This window comes from Lithobates pipiens, unplaced genomic scaffold (genome assembly GCF_037356315.1).
Source record: "Lithobates pipiens isolate NorthernLeopardFrog02 unplaced genomic scaffold, aLitPip1_a1.2 Scaffold_18, whole genome shotgun sequence".
Classification (NCBI taxonomy): Eukaryota; Metazoa; Chordata; class Amphibia; order Anura; family Ranidae; genus Lithobates; species Lithobates pipiens.
In genome coordinates, this window is record NW_027507758.1 from 311,641,542 (window position 1) to 311,665,908 (window position 24,367).

The following is a 24,367-nucleotide window of genomic DNA, read 5'->3' on the forward strand; positions in this document are numbered from 1 at the left end:
TTTTGGGCTGTTTAACTTCAGTGTACCACCAGTCAAATTTTTCCCCCATTTAATGTTCTATTGCAATGCACTCAGGAATTATTAATCAGGTGTGGTTCAGTTTGTCACTCCAAAAACTCTAAGTTGCATTGTTGGATACTCATGCAGTAAACACAAATGCCATCCACAGCATGTGATATATTTTATTTAGAATCTAAGACAATTTTTTACAAACCTTGGACTGACTTCAATCAAGCACAAATCTGTTCGAGTGTCTATATATCTTCATCTATGTTGGGATTATCCGTCATAATAATAATATACAATATTACTTATCACACTGATTTCTATCTAAAAAGTGTTAAACAAAAAAGGCAAGTTAAAAAAAAAATCTCACGAACCTGAGATCCAGAGAAGGCCATCTGCTACACATCCAGCATGACATGAAAGAGACCTGTCAAAAGACTGTACAAAAGTCCACTTGTTCTTCTTTGGACAGTATCGTTCTACAGAGGGTAACACCTGTCGAAGTTCATTCCTACCACCCACTGCATAAAGACAATTGTCCAGTGCCCCAAGGACAAAATGTTCCCGACAATTTTTCATTGGAGCAATTTCAATCCATGTATTACTTCGAGGATCATATCGACAAGCTGTCCTCACAGCACAAGTACGACCAGTAGCATGTTCAACTTCTCCCCCTGCAGCAAACAGAAAATCCCCCATGATTGCGACACAGTGGTGACTCCGTCCTATTGGCATCGGAGTCAGTTCACTCCAGTTTGCAATTCCTGCTATATGAACATTATCCTGATCAACAGGATTAAAGTATCTTAATTCACGAACTTTGCAGATTTCCCGCTTTTTACCACCCACAATGTAGAGGGTACTGGATTGGAATCGTGGTTTTGTCCTTATGGTCTGCCATATTGGCTGTGCATAGATATTTTCATGGTATTCCAAGGCTTCATTTATAAGTCCTGTTGCCTTTTCACTACTTTGGATCAAAGGATGAGAAAGGGCGACAGTGTGAAGTGTATTTGTATCCATGAGGCCAAAACGTACATACTGCAGTAGTTCATCTATGTATTGATAACGACAGTTATGCTCCAGCCATCCCACAGCCAACTAAAAAAGATATAAGGGTTAGTTGTCATGCTTAGACCATTGTTAATGTATTTAGTAATGTTTATGAACCTCAGACATAAAAAGTGTCTAATTGTAAACTTGATTGTCACAAACAATTAAATTTCAACCATCATTTTTAAGTACAGTTTGTAAAACAAGTAAAATTTAAATAGACGTTGTAGAAAACACCTTTTCATTTTAGACATGTCTGACAAATGAAGCTCCTATTGCTGTGAGATGACGTATAATGGATTTTTTATTGTGGCAATGTAGGTAGAAATGGTGATGCACAAACTGCAACAAAGCACAGCAACTAAATTGATTTCAGATATTTCTAAAATAGAAAACAAGTCTATTCAGATGAATGTATGTTGCTCATCAGTTTTGCTTTATTTAAATAAGCCTGTATTGGAAATAAAAAAAAATTCTATAATCTTTATTTCTTCTCCATTACATATGTGCCAAAAATCTAAAATACAAAACACAAACCCTCATACAAGACAATTCCTAATTCCCCCACACAGGACCAGCTTACCTCCCTCTCTCATCTCTACTTGTATGTAATATTTACCCTATAATCATATGACTGCATAAACAAGTGGGCAAGAGGAAAGGGAAAAAAAAGTAAGAGAGAGCTCAAAAGAGCCTTTTCCAAATACAAACAAAAATAAGTTCTGGTATGCTTTGAATCAATATAAGTTCCTACAGTACATACATTAAATCCTACATCTTCCCTTTTTTTACTAAATCTCTCATACCTACCCTAGCAGGTTTGTATTCATTCCCCCGTGTCCATGACAAAATTAACTTGTTTAATCCAGTTCTCAATAGAGTTTTTGTGTTTTTTTTTTCAATAAACGGGTATTAAACCTTTAGCAGCATTTAAAAGATGGGGGACTACACTTTTCTTTTATGTCTTAATTGAAATGCAGTAGGCATTGTTCCAGATCATCTTCTATTTGTACTAGAGTAATATGTAAGAACGATTTTCTGATCTCCATCCAGAAGGATCTAAGCTTGGACCAATCCCACCAAATGTGAATGTACGAACTCTGCTGTAGGGCTGCAACTAACGATTATTTTCATAATCGATTAGTTGGGCGATTATTGTTTCGATTAATCGGTTAATGACCTTTAAAAAAAAAAATGGGTCAAATTGATGTTCATTTTCAACCACAGTGACGGGAAAATTTGGAAATAATAGAAAACTTCTTAGTCAAAGGAATTTTCAGACAATGTATGTGGTTTTCGTTCAGAAATTACATTCATTTTAAAAACAGAATGTTAAAAACAAGTGAAAATTTCAAACAAAATTCTTTCATTCAGCGAATGTACAAAGATTTTTCGTCTGAATATTCTCATCTGAAAACTGATCTGTGTGCCCAGCATAAGGCACGGTGCACACCTATGCAGTTTGCTTTTGATCTGTTTCTGCAAAGCTTTTTGCTGTATGTTTTTTGCGCACGTGATTTTACTGCAATTTGCATTTTTGCCTTTTTTTTTGGGCAGATTAAAAAACACAAATTGCTGCAAAAACACATTACATGCTTTTCTGCAGCTTCTCCATTGAAGTATATTGAACCAATAAAGCGCCATTTTGCGTTAAAAGTCCCTGACCCTTTCAGATGTGAACGTGTCCTATAGGAAACCATGTAAATGAACTGTAGTGCATTTCTGCAAATAAAGCACCAACACATAGATGCGAACCAGGCCTAAGATGTTTACTAACATAATGGGGTTAAAAAAACTAAAATTAGCCCTTTATAGTAGAAAAAAAGCAGATAATCACTACTGTAAGGGGTTCATATTTTTTTACTGTAGAACAGTGAGTAATATTTACAGTAGCGATTATTTGCTCTTTTTGTACTATAAAAGGCTCATTTTAGTTTTTTTTTAACCCCATTATGTTACTGGCCGATTAATCGATTATGAAAATAATAATCGATTAATTTCATAATCGATTAGTTGTCGATTAATCGATTAGTTGTTTCAGCCCTACTCTACTGCCTGTACCCCTCCAACATCTGTCGGAGACACATGGGTACAACAATGCCCACCAACTTTGGGACTCTGTACCACCTCGTTAAAACTTTATAATTCCTCTCCTGTGTATTTGCACGGACAAAGGAGGAGTGGCGCCGATTTAGAATTGCACATCTTTGCACCTCAGAAAGTCTAAGCTCAAGTTCCGCCTCCCATTCCCCAAAAGAACTAGGCCTGTGTGAGTGGTCCACAATGGTTCAATAATTTATAAGAGATGGACAACAATCCCCTATCAACTAGAAGCTTAACACAGAGGGATTTAAATTATGTAAGGGCCCCTCCTACTCTGAGTCCCCTCAGATGCGAGACAATAAAATTCTGTAGCTGTCAGTATCACCAGACATCTAAAGGAAATTGTCCATATACAACACATATTTTGGATGAATATAATGATAACTACCACAGCATGCCTAATAACTAATCAGGCCTCTACTGATGTACGTTATTCAATGCTGGGTTAGTCTTAAAAAGTTTTTTTCTGATATAGGTTTACTTTAAATAAACCTGAATAGTACATACTGTCAAACCACTAAATCCTAATTAAACAAAGGCAAAAACAAGAAAATTAAAGATAGGAAAAATTATTTACATACACACAAGTCAAATCTAATGTAACAATTAAAGAGGAGCTGCAGTCATTTTTGTGTTTATTAAAAGTCAGCAGCTGCAAAAAAGTGTAACTGCGGACCTTTAATAGACACACACTCACCTGTCCCAGGATCCAACGATGTGCTCATCCGAGCTGTCCCTTCTCTCAGTCTTTTCTCTCTGGAGCCAGCACCTCAACTGTGGGCACTCGGCTGTGACAACTTTCGGCTTCATAGCCGGGTGCCCACTGCGCATACACGAGCCACACTGTGCATTGCGAATGGCCCCGCAGACTTCTGGGATCCGTGGCATGTCTTGGATGATTGCAGGGAGGGGGGGAGGAGAACTAGGCTCGGATTGCCTAGGCAATCCAAGCAGAAGTGGGAACCTGTCAAAATCAGGTACCCACGCCCCCCTTCAAAAAAAAAAGTGTCAGTTGGAGACGGGGGGGGGGGGGGGGGTGCCTTAAAGCAGAATTTCCCCTTTTGGTGGAGCTCCACTTTAACTTCTGCTTAATCAGCTAGTCAGGTATACTTTAGAAAGATACTCATGCCTTTCATTGAAAAAGTTTATTAGGACACAATATGAGAAATAATCTTCACACACTAGAATACACTATACATTTTACTTTGCAAAGATTTTAGAAAACTTTTTTAAACAAATCTTTACCTGCTTTTGTTCCATATATATATATATATATATATATATATATATATATATATATATATATACATAATAATTGTAAAAATTAGCAAGTGAAAGAGTCTGACTTTACTAAAATCACATAAGCCTCTATTCTTAAATGAAATATTACACCAACTGAAGATCTCAGTGAAGTAAACATAAGGACATTGCAGAGGAGGATGCCTGTAATCTGACCTTGACGTGTGTTCAGATTTCTGTCAGCGGTCCAATTACAGTAGTGGGGGCAATGAGGATTCTGCAATATCCTGCCTATAGAGTGTTGTTGCTGTGGTTGCAAGGTAGAAAAATGTGTTTTTGTTTTTTTGCAGTTATGAAAAAATGTCAGGCCGCAGACCAAAATGTAAAAGCAATGTTTAATAGAACTGCATTTGAAAATAGTTCATATAGAAATTACCTACAGCCCTAGGGCACTTACTGTGCAGCCCCAGGCCCCCTGCATACTCTATGGTTTGGTCCCCCCCCCCCCCAGAACAGACCTTTGTCCCAATGCTGAGGTACAGGGGCCTCATCCCCACCTTCATATGCTCCAAAAATGAGGAAGGGGTAATTGTAAAATGGAGGGGGTTGACTTATGGTGGAATCTGGAAGCCCATTTTAGAGTCCACCAAATAGCTTCCCCCTCCTTAAGGAATGAGTACTGGGGTACTTTAGTACCCCTTACCACAAAGTGTTAATAGTTAAACAAAAAATATGTGGCACTAAATAAATAATCTTTTCTCTAACCATCTAACTTTCATATAATCTGTACCCAAACTTCTAACAGATGCTGGGCTGCATGGTTTCATATTCTGTGGTCATGTCCTAAGCTTTGAAATCCTTTGAATAAGATGAGGGGGATAATTATGCAATGGACATGTTCATCTAGCTAATGACATGGCAGTCTACCATTGAAATGTCCTAAGGAGCAGATACAAACAATCACTTCTGATCCACCTATTGCATATGGCCAAGACTATTATCTCTGGCCTCTGGAAGCAGAAACATCCCAACTCTCTCTCACACGCATAGGTTGGACTTGTTGGACTTGTTGGACTTGTGTCTTTTTTCAACCTCACCTACTATGTAACTATGTAAGGAGAAAGTGAGCAGCACAGTGGTGACATTACCAATTCTTTTAGATCTCATGATGCCAACAGCCACAGGCAGCCCTTTTTTAGTTCAGGTCCACTTTAAAAAAAATAAAAAAATAAAAAAATTAATCTATGGGTAAAGCAGAAAAGATCTTTAAGGAATGACCTGAAATGTGCATTAAGATGTATCTGATGTATACAGTAGCTCTGCTTTCAGTGGATACATAGTAAGAAAAATAACAGGAGGAGAAGCCTAGGAGAAGAGGCACTTTAAAATTCCAATATCTGAAAGTGTTTTCTTTCACATGTCGTGGGTATTGCCTTGTAATTTAAAATACAGAATCGTTACTGTACATTTATCTTCAAAATTACATAGCATCATTAACTATTAAACCAAAACACATAGCTTGTCAGCAGTTTATCAAAAGCAAATGTCAACAGCCACTCATTCAGTGGTAGCACAAAGTGTACCATATAACTAACTGAAGGCTCAAATTGTTTTAGTACATGGCATTTGCAGACTATGATCATGACCACTTCAAGTTATACTTAATAAAAAATTCAATATGTATTTTTACTAGCTGAAATGTCGCACTTCTTCAATCTGAGGCACATATATTTTATTCATTCTTTCCCTATTTTGAATGTAATGAAAAACAAGATATTGCAAGTCCAAAATTCATAAATATGTTTTTAGATTATTTATAGTCAAAAGATTCCACACATACTTTACTTTGCATTAAGACATTGTGAGTACTATATGTATATATACAATACATATTTTATTTTGATTAGGGATAAGCTTTTAATCTGTTGGAAAAGCTTAGAATAGCCAGAAGATTTACTGGATGTACATCCCTCCACATAATGGGAAACACAACTTGTTCTGACACTTTGTATGGTGGAGCAAAGCTCCAGGTGGTATACTTATGTACAGAATGGCTTTGGCTAGATAGATAAAGCTTGGGCCTTTGTGGCATAGACAGATTATGGTAGAATAGGGACCTAAACACAGCCGGAGTTTAGTTCTCACCCCCATCCCTTTGATAATGACATTGATTGTAAAAGGCACATAGGAACTTCTTCATTTGTGTTGACTGTACTGCCATGCACTCCCCTTCACCCATCAGATGCCAGCTACCTATACAGTGCATCCTCCCATGTGAGGTGACAGGCAGGCACACAGATTTTATCAGATTTTCTATTCCCGGTTTACTACAGAAGCATGACAGTTGTAGCCGGGCTTCAGAAACATTCACCAAGCCCTAGGTTTATGTCTATATTGCCTTTAGATGATCTGTGTGGAATTGGGCAACAAGGCTGGTTCACACCAGAACATGGTGCGGGAAAGGCGCGTTCAATACAAGTTTCCTGCACCGTGTTCAAAGCCTACTGCCTTTACAATCTGTTGCAGATGCCAATACATTGTTAAAAAGCACCCCAAATGCAGTGTGTTTTCAGGCACCAGATTGCATGGTACCACAGTAGCATGTGATTTTCTGCAATGCATTAGTTTTAGTACCTGCACTACTTTTTCTGCGATCTGGTGAAACTTCAGCCCCTGCAAATAAATGGAATGAGAAAATCGCACTGCAGAGGAACACACAGGAATTGCACTGGATCATAGGCCATGTTCCTGAGCAATTCTGTTGTGAGCCATTCCTCAAGGTTCTCGTCATTTTAAATATAATGTCACCCACTTGCCGACTGGCTCACGCCGATATACGTCGGCAGAGTGGCTCCACTGTGCAAATGGGTGTACCTGTATGTCTCATTGTAAAGGCAGGATAGTGGGCGCGTGTGCCCGTGGGTCCCGCGGACTCAATGTCCGCGGGGGCCTGCGTTCACGTTGAGGAGAGGCGGAATGGGGAACTGCCTATGTAAACAAGGCATTTCCCCATCCTGCCTAGTGACATGACAGAGATCTATTGTTCCCGATGATTGGGAACAGTGATCTCTGTCATGTTTCAGTAAGCCCGTCCCCCTGCAGTTAGAACACGCTGAGGGAACACAGTTAACCCCTTCCCTGCCAGTGTCATTTTTACATTGTTCAGTGCATTTTTATAGAACTGATCAATGTAATAATGTCACTGGTCCTCAAAAAAGAGTCATTTGGGCCCAGATTTGTCTGCCGCAATGTCACAGTCCTGCTAAAAATCACAGATTGCCACCATTACCAGTAAAAACAATTTTAAAAAAAGTCCCTAAATCTATCCTATAGTTTGTAGACGCAATAACTTTTGCACAAACCAATCAATATTATATTGCTTTTTTTAAACCAAAAATATGTAGAAGAATATATATCGGCCTAAACTGATGAATACATTTGTTTATAGATATTTTTTTTGGATATGTATTATAGCTGAAAGTACATGTAGCACCCTGCTCCTAATGGGTAGACGCTATTTTTCAAATTTAGTTGTCTGAAGCTGCAGTTGGCTCAGGCTAATATTTTTCCTAAAAATTCTGGTTTCTGTGGCAGTCCAGCTGGGTTGCACTGGTTCCCACTTGACCATAGGTGTCGCTGTCACCGCCGGTAAGTGTGGAAATGCAGCAGACTGGATGTATTAAATACCACCTCTTGCTCAGAAATAGCTCAGTTGGAGTGGTTTCCTTGCTGTGCATTCTGGGAGAGGGTATTTAAGGTACTGATGCCATTTTTGGTGGTTAGTTTTCTGGGGTCCGCTGTGCTGACCTCATGGCCCTCCTGGCCTGGGGTCTGTGTCACATGGTCCTGCGCCTCGGGGCTGGCTGATAGTTTAGGTCTTGGGGCCTACTGATCCAGGGGTGGTCCTGTGCTCTCTTGCCTGCGGGGAGAGGCCAAGAAAACTGGAGGATCCAGGGGAGGACTTTTCTAGTAGAGGATCGAGCACAAGGCTGGTGACTCTGGAGGAGCCTGGAAACTCAGTTGGAGGATGCAACCCGGATTAATATCCATACAGTATTGCAAGGTCAGCTGAAAGAAACTGGTACTGTATGGTAGTTCTCTAAAACCCTCAAGATTTCTAAGTTCAATTGACAAGTCTGTGGCAGAGACTTTGTTGAGCATCTCATCGGCTGCTAGGTCAAGTGAGAAGGGCCTATCCGGTGATTGCTGGATCCAGTCTGTGGAGCTGTTTGTCCTCTGTATTTGACCAATACCTCTAACCCGCAATTACTAGCTCTACTCCTCCTTTATCCTCTGACCCTCTATTGAAAGACTTTTGTGCTTAACCTGAATAAATGTTAAAAAAAAGGACTAAGTGTCGGATTCAACATCATTTGGGCTACTCTCCAATGGGACCCCTGTGACGGAGAGGCGAGCAGGTGAGGTAACGGTAAGCCCAAATAAAACCAGCAGCTCCTTTGGGGGTTAGTGCTACATAAAAAAAATAATATTTATTTTTTTCAAAATTGTCTGTTATTTTGTTTATGGCGTAAAAAATAAAAACCGCAGAGGTGATCAAATACCACTAAAAGAAAGCTCTATTTGTGGAAAAAATAAGAAATCAATTTTGTTTGGGTACAATGTTGCTTGACGGCCCAATTGTCCATTAAATCGATGATGTGCCATATCGCAAACAAAGCTCTGGTCATTAAGGGGGCAAATCCTTCTGGGGCTGAAGTGGTTAATAGAAAAACAATGATTGAAAGGCTACTACTCTAAGGTTTACAGTGTAGATGTAAGAAAAGGGAATTGTACACATATACTTTTCAGTCCTAATCCTGGGGCCAATGCAGTCCAATGTGTTTATTAATGATATAGAGGTTGGAAGGAGATTAAAGCTTGATTTTAGTGTTTACCGATGAAGGCTAATTATGCTGGGAAATAACTTCATCACAGGATGTAGCATCATTACAGGAAGATGCTGACAAAATGGATGGGGGGGGGGGGGGGGGGCTGCTACATGGCAGATGAGGTTCAATATAAAGAAATTTAAAGTTATACATTTGAGCGCCAAAAATACACCTGCAACTTTAGAAGGGTTTCCCTTGGGAGAATCAGCGATAGAAAAGAATCATCAAGGGGTGCTTGACAGACTTAGCAAGAGCATGTAATGCCAGACTGCAGCTAACAGAGCTAGCACAATGCTCTCATGCAATAAAAAGGGCATAAATTCCAGAGATAAATTAATAATACAAAACATTGGTCCATCCTCAACTTGAATATGCAGTTCAGTTTTGCTCACCAATCCTCAGAGAAGACATTGCTGAATGAGAAAGAGTTCAACAACATGCAACAAAAATAATAAGTGGGTGGAGGACCTCAGCTATGTGGATTCATTATGTAGATTCGTTATTCACTCTGGGGAAGAGGCACTGAACCCCTTGACATGACGTAACATATATATGTGGCCCTACTGCAGTGGGCTTTTTTCAGTGAGGCCGCATATATTCATACCTCCCTTTGTGCTGGGAGCATGCCACACAGTGCCTTCCCAGCACAGAGACTGGGATCTCACCATTACCCCCGGGCCCCGTACTAACGATCGGGACCCGGAACTCCAAATTCCATGTCACCTGATCACTGTGGTAGCCTCTGATTGGCTACCTCAGTGATCAGTCACTGTGAAGCCCGCCTCTGTGTTTCTCTATCTCTATGAATGGTGAGGAAAGATACAATGTATCGTTCTCTCTCCTTACAGAGAGAAAAAAGTGTGCGTAAAAAAGTAAGTAGATTCAATGCACGGTGTAGAAAAGCATCTTGATGATCATTAGGAGCATAGACAGTGGCCAATGTGACCTTCTTGTCCCCTATCTATCCCTTAATAAACATATAGCAGCCCTCAGGGTCTACTAAGGTGTTACTGCACGTCCAGGGTACCACCCCAGATAGGAGCATGGACACTCCCTTGGATTTGGCTGCTACATTAGTGGCGTGTTATGAGTGTGGGAAGTATCGTTTTTCAAGGCATGGCGGGTTGCCTGTCTTAAAGTGCGTTTCCTGAATGAACGCTATGTCAGCGTGTGCTCTTTTAAGGTCATGCAGCAGCATGCGTTGCTTTTCAGGTATGTTCAAACCCTTCGTATTCAGCGAAAAGATGTTGATGGTGTCCATTTTCACCCAGGCCTATGGGAATTTGGCAGAGGAGATGGAGTGCGGGGGGGGGGGGGGGGGGAGGGAAAGGTCAAAGGGGATTAGAATAGGAAGAAGTCAGGACAGGCGTGCAGGAGAAAGAGATAAGAGAGAAAAAGACGAGAAAGGTGAGTATGTAACCGTCCAACAAGACGGATAGTGGACGGTATAATATTACCATCCTTAACCAAGTGCAGACTTATCTGCAAAGAAGCATGTCCCAGTTCACACCAAGGGGATGCTTCAACCTATTGGGGAATAGGTAAGAGTATACCGAGAGAGGATCTCCCGGTCCACCCCAGTCCCCCCAGCTTGCTAACATAAATTAGCAATCAACCCTGTAACTTAGTGTGTAAAGAAAAACAAAAAAGGAAAAAAACTACCAAACCAAAGCCCTAATACAATTCGGGGTCATCAATCATATTGGGGGTCAGTGTTGCCTTCCTCTCATCCTATACGCTAGCCCCCCAGACCCACCCCTCCAGGTGCCTAAGGAATGTAGGAATGGGGGTCCTCTGGTAAGTATCCCAGTGAGGAATAAAGAAGGGGAAGGGGGGGGCTAAACACGGGTACTATCTCCCCTGTTGTGGAGCTATGCTTCGGGGAGTGAAGAAGACCAGACTACATATCCCCATGCCTATTATTGTTGTTAGCATGACTATTAAAGATATAGAACAAAACCGCCACCCCCCTCCCTCCTTCTCCGGGTGACCCATCTTGTTTCCCCCCCCCCCAAATGATTTCCTTGGAATTACCTGGGGGTATTGGTGATGCTGTGGATCTGGCTTGTGCCATGCTATACTGCGCGTCAGTTAACCCTTAGATGTGTGTGTTCTCTGGAGGGTATAGCCATATCAGAATGATACATAGCCATTGCTATTGGTAGAAATTTACCACTATGCAGTCTTGCATCTTATTTAGCCCCATATATTTCAGGACTTAATAGTAAATAAGGATACAAATCATCAAACCTCTAAACATAATAACCCAATCCTCGCACCTGAACATAGTCTCCTGTAGTTCTCAGCATGTTGGGGATTGCCGGAACATCTGGGGTCTCCAAACAATGTTTCACCTCCCTCTGGGTGACTGTCCCATCAGCCCCTCTGCTCGAAGAGCGTTCGTTCGAGTCCTGTAGTGGGGGTGCTAGTTAGGAGCAAGTAAGGTGGGATGTGGAGAAGGGAAAACACCCAGATGGAGTGAATGGGCTCTCCCAGTAGTACTTACAGTGAAGGGGGAGAAAAGGAATCCCCCTCTCCAGCAACAGCCCCTCCCTCCCCCCCGAAGGCACCCCACAGAGTACTCCAATGTCTGGCAGGCTTGAACAGGCAGGGATGCAGGGAATGTATGAACTTGTTTCTGCCTGTGTACAATGTTCCCCTCTCCCTGGCTTCCCTGTAATATGTCACTGACTCTGGGCAGCTGGTGGCATCTGATGTCATGGCCATGGGGGGGGGTGCAGCATAGGTAGTCCCAGGCCACGAGGGGATGCCCCGAGGGAAGAGACGGCATGTTTTTGTTTTTTGTGTGTTTGGTTTATTAGTTAAGGGAAAGTTGTTGTTAGTATAGGGAATTATTTTTCACCTGCTCATAGAGTGCTTAATTTTACGTGCATGTGAATTTTTGCCTTGTCTTGGAATTTCACTTTAGAGTATAAGTTGTTGTTTTTTTCTGAATGCAAATGGATTGTTGTAGGTAGTTGATATATCTCCTATGATTCTGCCCAGACGGAGAGTGTTGTTAAATTTGGCAGGTGAGTGGGACAGAGTAGGGTACTCATCTGTGTGTGGTGCTTTAAGAGGATTGAATTGTGGATTTGGACAAGGAAACTTTACTATTTGAGTGATTCCTCCTATCCAAAGTATTATTTAGCACAATACACAGAGGTACATATCTGCTTGCATAGATCTGCTATGTTGCTTCAAGTGAAAAAGGGAATCAAACTGTCGACCATGTATTCGCCAGTGCTTTTGTGCAAAGCATACTGCTATATATGCATTCCATATTCAGAGAGTCCGTGGGACTTGCTGAGGTGGAGAGTGAATGTTAAAAAAGAATTTAATTAAGACAAGTTATCTATATAGATTAAAAATACATGTTTAAAAAGTTGCTATTGTCAGTCTATTCATACCCAATGCATAGTTAATTGAAAACATTAAAAGGGGAATGTGACACGTCACTGATAAATTACATGTATGTGCTGTTACCAATTTTTTTTTTTTTTTTTGAGGAATCTGATCATATACAAATTTTTAAGAGTAACACTTCAATTTATGTATAGGGTATTTTGATTATTTCAGTTAGAGTCTGACTTGAAGGACTGTTTTAATTGTAATTACCTATCCTTACATTATTGAAGTTAAAATATGTTTTTCTGTTCAATATCAGCAAATGTGCTATATTTCGGATTGATATAATTGCTCTGGGCTCAGAAGTGTTCAGTAAATGCTATTATAGTGTTATGGAAAGAAGCTAGAGTGGTGTTTTATGTAGAAAAAGTAAATTAATTTTGTTAATGTTGAGAAAAAAAATGGGAAAAGGTGTTTAAAGGTGTTTGAAGGAAAAATTTATTTCTAAATGAAGAATGAATGGAATGACCAAATTAATGTGGAATGAGAACGTGGTTCTAATGTGTCTAATGAATTGCACAGGGTATTATTTGATTAGTAAAGTATCTTAAGTGTTTGTTTAAAATGTACACAAAGAGTTGTCTCATATTGTGTTTTCTTGTTTTGGGAGTAGAGGTTATTAGGTCCATGTTCCTGATAATATATATTTCCCTAAAAATCTGGGGTTACATTAAAATGGATAATGGGATTTTGGTAAAAAAAAAAAAGGGTGGATAAATGTTTGAAGCGTTACTGAAATTAAGTAACCAGGACCAAAACAAATTTCTGCATGTATTGAGTCCATGAAATACTAAAATATTGAGGGGAAAGTTTGTTTGAATAACAGTCAGAGTGACTATTCTGGATATATTTACCTTTTTAATTCCCAGAGTGTCAATCGTGAAGTGATAATGATGTAATGTTGCTTATTCATAAATGTTTTGTTTGTTGCTGATGATCAGATATATTTTTAAAGTTGGGAGGCTGACTTCTGAGTTAGAATATGTGTTTGGGTAAAATGTTCTGTTCGGAGACCCTCAGGTCCACTTGGGTCCCAGGGATAGAAGGAACTAAAGGTGTTTACATTTTGTTGAAGTCCTGCTAAAATACTGGATTTGAAAGAAAAAATGTTTATTTAAATATATTGAATCTATATAATGAAGACTGCTGCTGAGAAACATTTTTATTTCTGCATGCTTTACTTATGTTTGAGTTAATGAGTAATATTATTTTTAATACCTCCAATGGTTAAGGCCTGAATTGATCAAGTAGATTCTGTGATTATTCATGTTGGATGAGTAGTATCTGCCCCAGCCAGCCAGCATTCACCCCTAGCCCCATGCACATAAAGAAATGCCCACCCTCATTCATACCCTATACCCCATTCATACCCTACCCTATACCCTATCCGGATGAAGAGATGACTACAGCTTTTGCATGGAAAGGTGGACTCCTACTGGAAAATGTTCCTGGGAATGACACATTGAGGGTTAGCCAAATGATGCATGCCCAAGGTCTATGAAATTCCAGTGAGCATCACAAGAGAGAGATCTAGATAACCCAGCCCGAAGACCCAAGTCTAGCCCAATGCATCAATTCCAGTCTGTCTATGGATATTGAGTTCTATCCTTTCAAAGAGGCAGGGTTTTTGGGGTGGAGGATCTCTAAAATATGGGTGAGCACAGAATATAACCAAACGTTTTGGGAAAAGTTTAGGAGAATGAGAATTATAATGTGGACATTCATTTTCCTTACTTTTTTATGAATTTAATGGACACTCAGAGGCCATACAAGAGACTTTTTTTTGCGCTTTTCTTTGGGACTATTTTTATTTGGTCTAAAGGCTGTCATGTCCCTCTCACTTGCTTTTATGAACCGTCGCTTCCCTTCCCCCTTTGTATTTCATGGACAATTGCTATGCAGCTGAGATTATGTGTTTATTGTTCTCTATTTTTACATGCTTAAGATAATGGTAAATGTGTGGGGAAGTAGTCCAGGTAAATGTCGGGGGCATATTGGGAGCAACAGGGGTTGTGATTGTCACATTCGTGACGAAAGAGAGGATTGAAAGGATCATGTAAAAATCTCCTTGTGTTTTGTAATCTAATATACAAACTGCCTCTTTTTGTAAAGGAATGAACCATCATGACTCCATTATGTAGATGTAATAATATAAATGAACCATCATGACTCCATTTTTATACTAATATGCTAGGAATTGTCAAACAAATGACATGGGGTGATGAGCCCCCAAAAGGTACCAAAGAAACAAACAATTTTTTTGAAATTATTATCAGGGATTTTAGTAATGCTTCAAGTGAAACATTAAAGATGCAATACTCCTTTAACCACTTGACCACTGTGCACTTAAACGCCCTTAATAACCAGACCAATTTTCAGCTTTCGGTGCTCTCACATTTTGAATGACTATTACCCAGTCATGCAACACTGTACCCATATGAAATTTTTGTCCTTTTTTTCACACAAACAGAGCTTTCTTTTGGTGGTATTTAATCACCGCTGGGTTTTTTATTTTTTGTGCTATAAAAAAAAAGACTGAAAATTGAAAGACTGAACTGTAAAAAAATAAATTTTTCTTTGTTTCTGTTATAAAATTTAGCAGATTAGTAATTTTTCTTCATAAATTTTGGCCAAAATTTATACTACTACATATCTTTGGTAAAAAAAAAAAGTACAAATTGGTGGATATTATTTGGTCTTTGTGAAAGTTATAGAGTCCACAAGCTATGGTGCCAATATCTGAAAATGGATCACACCTGAAGTACTGACAGCCTATCTCATTTCTTGAGACCCTAACATGCCAGAAAAGTACAAATACCCCCCAAATGACCACTTTTTGGAAAGAAGGCATTCCGAGGTATTTAGTAAGAGGCATGGTGAGGTTTTTGAAGTTGTAATTTTTTTCCCACAATTCTTTGCAAAATCAAGATTTTTTTTTCCTTTGTTTTTTTTTTTTTTCACAAAATTGTCATATTATCAGGTTATTTTTCACACACAGCATATGCATACCACAAATTACACCCCAAAACACATTCTGCTATTACTCCCAAGTATGGCGATACCACATGTGTGAGACTTTTACACAGCGTGGCCACATACAGAGGCCCAACATGCAGGGAGCACCATCAGGCGTTCTGGAGCACCCAGGCCAATTCTGACATTTTTCTCCTACATGTAAAAATCATCATTTATTTGCTAGAAAATTAAATGGAACTCCAAAACATTATATATGTTTTTTTAGCAAAGACACTAGAGAATACAATGGTGGTTGTTGCAACTTTTTATCTCGCACGATATTTGCGCAGCAATTTTTCAAACGCATTTTTTTGGGGAAAAAAAAGAGTTTTGTGCTTTAAAAAAAACAAACAGTAAAGCCCAATGTTTTTGCATAATGTGAAAGATGAAGTTACGCCGAGTAAATAGATACCTAACATGTCACCCTTCAAAATTGCACATGCTTGTGGAATGGCGCCAAACGTCGCTATTTAAAAATCCCCATAGGCGACGCTTTAATTTTTTTTTTTACTGGTTACATGTTTTGAGTTACAGAGGAGGTCTAGGGCCAAAAATTATTGCTCTCTCTCTCTCTCTCTCTCTCTAACGTTCGCAGCGATACCTCACATGTGTGGTTTGAACACCATTTACATATGTGGGCGGGACTTACATATGCGTTCGCTTCTGCATGCGAGCACATGGGGACAGAGGCGCTTTAAATTTATTTAATTTTTTTATTGTTCATTTTACTTTATTTATTTTAGTTTGACATTTTTTTTTGCCCAAAAATAATTTTTTTGATCACTTTTATTCCTATTACAAGGAATGTAAAAATCCCTTGTAATAGGAATATGGCGTGACAGGTCCTCTTTACAGTGAGATATGGGGTCAAAAAACGATTCTGGCTTTGATTGTATTGGCGCGTCGGTAGAAGCACCAGAGGGTGGGAGGAGGGGGGGACGTCATGTAGGAACGATCAAGCAGTGTAACAGCTGCTATGATCATTTTTATGGTGTAGGGAATCGCTGGCTGAAAAAGCTGATATCTGAATGATGCCTGTAGCTACACCCATCATTCAGATATCCCTGCACAAAGTCAAGGACCCCATATGACGGCCGGCGGGCGGGCGGGAAGTGGTTAAAATGCATTTTTTAACACAAAGTTGTCCATTTATACAATATTTCTAACACATAGCATGTACATACCAAAAATTACACCCCAAAATAGATTCTCCTACTCCTCCTGAGTACGGCGATACCACATTTGTGAGACCTCCACAGCCTGGTAACATACAGAGGCTGAGTACAGCCAAGCATGGCCGAGCATGGCTGGGTATCACCGAGTATGGCTGGGTATTGCAGGGTATCAGAGTATGGCTGAGAATGGCCGAGTATGGCTGAGTATTGCAGAGTATCACCTGGTATGGCTGGGTATTGCAGGGTATCACCGAGTATGGCTGGGTATTGGAGGATATCACAGACTATGGCTAGGTATTGCAGAGTATGGCTGGGTATTGCAGGGTATCACCGAGTATGGCTAGGTATTGCAGAGTATGGCTGGGTATTGCTGGGTATCACCGAGTATGGATGGGTATCACCGAGTATGGCTGGGTATGACATAGTATTGCTGAATATTGCAAATTATTGCTGGGTATTGCAGAGTATTGGCAGGGCATTGCTGGGTATTGCAGAGTATTGAAAGGGCATCGCAGAGTATTGGCAGGGTATTGCAGAGTATTGGCAGGGCATCGCAGAGTATTGGCAGGGCACTGCAGAGTATTGCCAGGGTATTGCTGGGTATTGCAGAGTATTGGCAGGGCATTGCAGAGTATTGGCAGGGCATTGCTGGGTATTGCAGAGTATTGGCAGGGCATTGCTGGGTATTGCAGAGTATTGGCAGGGCATTGCAGAGTATTGGCAGGGCATTGCTGGGTATTGCAGAGTATTGGCAGGGTAACGCAGAGTATTGGCAGGGCATTGCAGAGTATTGGCAGGGTATTGCAGAGTATTGGCAGGGTATTGCAGAGTATTGGCAGGGCATTGCTGGGTGTTGCAGAGTATTGGCAGGGCATTGCAGAGTATTGGCAGGGTATTGCAGAGTATTGCAGAGTATTGGCAGGGTATTGCAGAGTATTGGCAGGGCATTGCTGGGTATTGCAGAGTATTGGCAGGGCAACGCAGAGTATTGGCAGAGCATTGCAGAGTATTGGCAGGGAATTGCTGGGTATTGCAGAGTATTGGTAGGGCATTGCTGGGTATTGCAGAGTATTGGCAGGGTATTGCAGAGTATTGGCAGGGTATTGCTGGGTATTTCAGAATATTGGCAGGGCATTGCTGGGTATTGCAGAGTATTGGCAGGGCATTGCTGGGTATTGCAGAGTATTGGCAGGGAATTGCTGGGTATTGCAGAGTATTGGCAGGGCATTGCTGGGTATTGCAGAGTATTGGCAGGGTATTGCAGAGTATTGGCAGGGAATTGAGGGGTTAATTGTCGGTCAGCAGAGCTGTGGGCACTGCTGATCCAGCCAACAGCACTGCTGACACCGATCACTCCCATCTCACTGATCGGTACAGAGAAGGGAGGGAGGAACCGGCATCATAACATGACGCCAGTTTGTTTACAAGTGATCGCTCCATCATTTGATGGAGCGATCACGTGGTAAACGGGCATGATTAGCAGCCATTTACCGTGATGTGCAGGGTCCTGTGGACCCGGCGGTCGCGGATGCTCTCAAGTGGGCGCCCCGGGGGCGCGCGAGAGCGGAATTCTGGGAGGACGTCATATGACGGTCTCCCAGAGTTAATCAACCGCCCTGTAGCCGTCAGTATGGGCCGGTTGTTAAGTGGTTAAATAAAATGCCAAGTGGATGCCCTGATCCTTCCTAAAAAGTGGCACATTGGTGCAATGTATACAACCTACCACTATGTGAATGAGTAGATATAATACCCCTATGCATTCACAAAAAAGTGCAATGTTTAGACAGACACAGTTCTTTAATGAAAAAAAAAGCCCCAAAATGTAGACTTGAGGCTGTCTACCCTAAAAGATGAATAAAGTGCTGCTCTCATCACACCATGTACAACTGATATGTGGAGATAGGAAATCTGCACCATGAGCTTGAGGCTGCATTCACACCTGAGCATTTTCAGCCCAAAAAAAGCATAAAAAAATAAAGATAAATAAAAGATTACAGGCATTTTTCTGCCTTTTACATTGGTCACCTAAACCTTGCCCAAGAAGCCGCATGTGCTGCGTACAGCCTGTCATGCAAGACAGGAGTATGGTCATGTACAGCCAAGCACTGCTTTGCATTGGTGTGGGTGGGTGGGACACGAGAGCCGGCGTCCACGAGAGGAAGAGGCAGAGGAGGGCAGGCTTTATGCAGCCTGACTCCTCCTACAATCACAGGCTGCCCTGCGGTCAGCCTTACATTTGTACTCGGGAGTCAATCTGTGGATAGTATGGCAAGGAACAAAGAGCAACAAAGAACATAGACCTGAAGTGTGTCGGGATCACGTGGTCAGTATGCCTAAAAGGGGGCAAAACATACAGTAGGATGGAAGCTTTAACAACCAGATTACACTGTGAATTGACATCTAACCTGGAGTGGGGCAATGAAAGTATGAACTTAGCTGCAGAAGGGGGAGTGCTAGGAAAGGCAGCAGAGGACCATCCCAGGGTTTGGCAAATGTAACACAACAAGCTGGTATAAACCAACCCGAGCACCACACCTTACTAGGCTCCAAGAACCTGATAACATAGCCGCCCCCGAAAAGCTGAATCTCGCGAACATACAGATGTAACAGAAAGCCGGGGTTCAAATCAGTTGATTGGCTAAAGTAAGCGAGACCCTGGGCCAGAAGCACCACTCCCCTGGCCCTAGGAACCACAAAAAACAGCTATAGCCCTGCCTTGAGCACCAGGCTGGTAACCAACGCACAAGGAGACCTGAGAGTATGACAGATATGTCACGAAAATAAGACCCACAATGGGAAGTCGGCTGAGCACAGTAGGGGGACTACTCTGCTGGATCCCATGAGGATGGCTTCAATCGGAAGTGCAGAAAATAAAACAACCTGGTGGGTTATCCAACCTGAAATGCTGAGACTCAACTCTATCCGACCTGAAAGTGCTGCGGGCCGATACGAGCTGGAAGAGGCCAAAAAGAAACAGAAAAGCAAATAGGAACTGGATGGTAACCATCAGGACTGGAAACCTAGACCGGAAAACCTGGAAAACATGCCAAGCAGTGACATGAGACAAACCTAACCTGTGACAAAAATGTAACCTGCGTGAAGGAAACATGACTGAACAGGAAACATGAGTAGCGTGAGCTGAAACAAACGAGAGCAGCAAAAGAACTGAGGCTGCAAGAAAACACCATCTGCATAAGAAACGCAGGTTGGGGACACGAGAGGGAACCTGGGGACACGAGAGCAGCCGTCCACGAGAGGAGGAGGCAGAGGAGGGCAGGCTTTATGCAGCCTGACTCCTCCTACAATCACAGGCTGCCCTGCGGTCAGCCTTACATATATAGGATTAAGACCGTTCTAAATCATTATCATAAATGTGTCCACATTTTATAAAGGGAAGCCCAGTGCGTAGTCTCAAACGTATATTGGAAATTCCCATTGAAATTCCTATGATACTTAGTGCTATCTAGTGGCGAAATCTGGTATTTTCCATTTTAGATCAATGAAATACATTCAATCAGTGCAAAAAATAGCCTAATAGTCTAATAAAAATTTTTTTTAGCCCCATTCACACTGAACATGCATTTTACTGGCCGAATTGCTATGCAAGTTTCTCTAATTACACTACTGGGCATCTAGACCATTCCCGATAATGAAAAAAGTGCGGACAGAGCTACAAGCATGCAAATATAAGGTAGCAATAAGGATCAAATTTCAGATGGATCTTATGCGAATTCCACAGTAAGCATTTCAGAACCAGAAACTAATGTGCATATTAGACCAAAGCTATACTTTTTGGAACTTACAGGAGATGCAAATGTTCCTTGTGGTACCTTTTATTCTATGTGATCTATACAGAAATATACCCGCAATACACAACCAATTTACATTTGTCCTTCTAGAATATAGATTACAAATAAAAATCACTGTTCTTGTAGTGCTCTCCTCTATTCTGTTCTACAATAGTCTGGTTTTCTTACTATTACCGTAAAATAACTGTTTCATTCAAAATCAATATATCTTGGGATAAATTGGTTAAAGCCCCACTACAAAATGAAGATAGCAATAATGTGACCATAAATCTGCTAAATTAGTTTGGACCAATATGCATGCTACAGTACAGGGGTGACATATGCAGACCTTCCAATATAGTGTATATTAGGCTGCTTTACCTGGTACTCTGCTTCTGCACTTCACACTTTTCTTCATCAACTGACCTACAAGAACTACAAGAAGTTCAGCCACAGCAAACTGAATATATGTATTTATGTGGATTTTAAAATATAATACTAGGTTTCATTGTTTTGATAAATAATTCATGATGCAAAGATTCCATTACAGCAGGCCAGAAAATGGAACTGGAACCATCAATTTATTTTTGAATGCATAAGGTAAACTACGGGGTAGATGTCACCAATAACCTATGTCAAATATTTTTTGATGTATCACAATCTCTTTAATTCGAGAAAAATATCAACTGGTAAAACAAACATCCAAAATGGTCAAGGCATTAAAGAACATGGAGGATATCTTAAGAACACATATTAAAAAGCACATAAAAGAATATGAACTACATAAAGTAGGATTACATTTACATACTGTAGACATTTGTGGAGATAAATGATCTTTCGAAAACAAGACTCTGTAATAGCTCAGGAAACACTATCCAAACAAAATACGTTTTTTCAAACTGAATGCCAAGCAGATTTAAGAGACACAAACCACTGCAGCCCATTCATTAATACTTCATTAAATATATTTTAAATGCCATGTACAATAACATTATCACTCTCTTGCAGTCCCTGTACTGCTCAGGTCAGAGGTGGAAAACAAGAAGCAGCATAAGGAGCCAGCCAATTTTGCTGCATTGATTATGTGCTAACGAAGATCATGCTGATAGGAGGAGAGGTCAAAGTGACAGAGAATCTAAGGCTGTCCATACATTATGCCATTTTCTTTTCTTCAACCCGTGGTGCAGACGTGTTGATAGGGGAATTCCTCCCACTGCCCTATTGTATTCTAACAGTATGAAGTTTCCCCACTGTCAGAATACAATGATCACTGATGTCGGCTATAGCCAGTGGCAGTGATCCTATGGGAAAAAAACTGATAGAATGGTTATACTTAAGTCAATCAATAGATCAACTTTAGTATGACCAGCATTCCTATAGATGGACTGAAATTTGTCCAGTTCCTGCTGAACCGTCCACATTTTGATCCGTCTATGGCCGACTTTACTTATCAGTATGTTGTTTCTCTTTTACCTATCTAATCACAGGCTGGGACAGGGACAAGACCTGTAAAAATGTTGCTTTACTGTAGCAGAATAAAGTTAGAAATTATGCCCAGTCAGACAGGGGTTTGTCAATGCTGTGTAAATTTTCAGGACTGGATGGACAGAAAACAAAATCCTTCAGCAGGTAACACTGTCCCCATGGTGTCCTGGGCAGACTTTATGTCATGACACAGGAAGGAGTTAACCAGCTGATCTCATTAGCACACACCCTGCATCATCCACCCTCAGCTGGTCAACTCTTTCCTGTGTTATGATCTAAATTCTGACCAGGAAGTAAGGCAGAAGTAATCGAGAAGTGTGTTTAACCACTTCAATACCAGGTACTTACCCCCCTTTCTGCCCAAGCCAATCTTAAGCTTTCAGCGCTGTCACTATTTAAATGGCAAATACAACGTCATGCTACACTGTACCCAAGCAAAATTTTTATAATTTTGTTCCCACAAATAGAGCTTTCTTTTGGTGGTATTTGATCGCCTCTGTGGTTTATATTTTTTGCTAAACAAATACAAAAAGACCAAAAATTATGAAAAAAAGTTTTTCTTTGTTTCTGTTATTAATTGTAAAAATGTAAGTTTTATCCTTCACTGACAGGCACTGATAAGCTGCACTGACGGGCACTGTTAAGGCAGCACCAATGAGGTGGCTCCTATGAGATGGCACTGATGAGGTGGCACTGACGATGGCCACTGATAGGCAGCACTAATGGATGGCACGTATATGCAGCACTGGTGGGCATTGATAGGCGGCATTGATGGGCATTCATAGGTGGCACTGATGGGCACTAAAAGGCTACACTGATGGGTACTTATGGGTGGCACTGATAGGCAGCACTTCTGGGCACTGATAGGCGGCACTGATGGCTGGCACCACTGGTAGTACTTACACTGACGGGCATTTTTAATGTCTGATAAATGGCCCTTCCTGTTTACATATTGATCAGCCATGATTGGACACGGCTGATCACATGGTAAAGAGCCCTCATCAGAGGCTCTTTACCGAGAACGTTGATGCGGTGTGTCAGACTGACACGCCGTACCACCAATGGGCACGCCGTTGCAGCTTATCCATATGATGCCCAGTCAGGATAACTGAACCACTGCCCGACTGTCATTTTGCTATAGGCTGGGCGGGAAGTAGTTAAACAGCTTTGCAAAATAAGTACATTATTGCTAAATTGGTACATAGGGGAGCTGAAATTTAGAAAGAAAAAAAAAGGTGAACTTAGCTTTCAATTGTGGCTATTGCTCTACGCTAAGCCTTCAGGAAAGAGGTGCAACTTGTAACAAACTGACATTGTGACATCACACTAAACGCAAACTATGACAAAACTTTAACAACTTATTATACTTTGATTTGTCAGATCCTAACAACATGGTCTAATCACAGCATACTAGCTAACATTTAGGTATTTCACTCTGTCGCCTAACACTACCTTCTGAAATATTCATATGTAATATTCAATATTTTCTGACTAAACATAAATGTTAACAATATAAATAATTTTTTTGTTAATTCTTAACATACAGAGAAGGAAAATATATATGCAACACACTATAAATCAGTTTTTTCATGGAATAGCTTCTTAATATTTATGTAACTCATCATAACATGCAAATGCTTTCTCATGCCAATGGGCAAAATATGTAGACTAATGCTGTGCATACACGATCAGACATTCCGACAACAAAATCCATGGAATTTTTTCCAATGGATGTTGGATGTTGGCTCAAACTTGTCTTGCATTCATACGGTCACACAATGTTGTTGGAAATCCCGAACGTCAAGAACGCAGAAAATTGAAGTTCAATAGCCAGTGCAGCTCTTCTGCTTGATTCCGAGCATGCGTATAAATTTGTGCTTCGAAATTGTGTACACACGATTGGAATTTCCGTCAAAAAGCTCCCATCGAACATTTTCCATCAGAAAATCCGACCGCGTGTGCGTGGTATTACTTATAATGATTCCAATGCTCTAGGGCTGATTTCCCCCCTGTACTATCCTCTATCACCTTTGTCACATGGAAGGAGGCATTTATACTTACTGAAGATTATCTGATCACACAGCCATAATCTCAATAAACTGTCTGACCCTAGAGAACGATTAGTATGCTGGTCCTTAACACCATCAAGAATATATAGATATGTACAATATTACTTTACCAACTGCTCTCACAGGTGTGGAGTTCC

General features: G+C 40.7%; 1 protein-coding gene across 5 annotated transcripts in view; it reads right to left on the reverse strand.

The window, feature by feature from the left end:
* KLHL32 (kelch like family member 32) overlaps positions 1 to 24,367 on the reverse strand; it is a 291,710-nt gene that overhangs the window by 53,943 nt on the left and 213,400 nt on the right. For all 5 annotated transcript variants that reach the window (XM_077487215.1, XM_077487214.1, XM_077487212.1 and 2 more), the window contains one exon: positions 381 to 1,107. In XM_077487215.1, the coding sequence (XP_077343341.1) occupies positions 381 to 1,107 (727 nt within the window). The remainder of the gene's footprint in view (positions 1 to 380; positions 1,108 to 24,367) is intronic.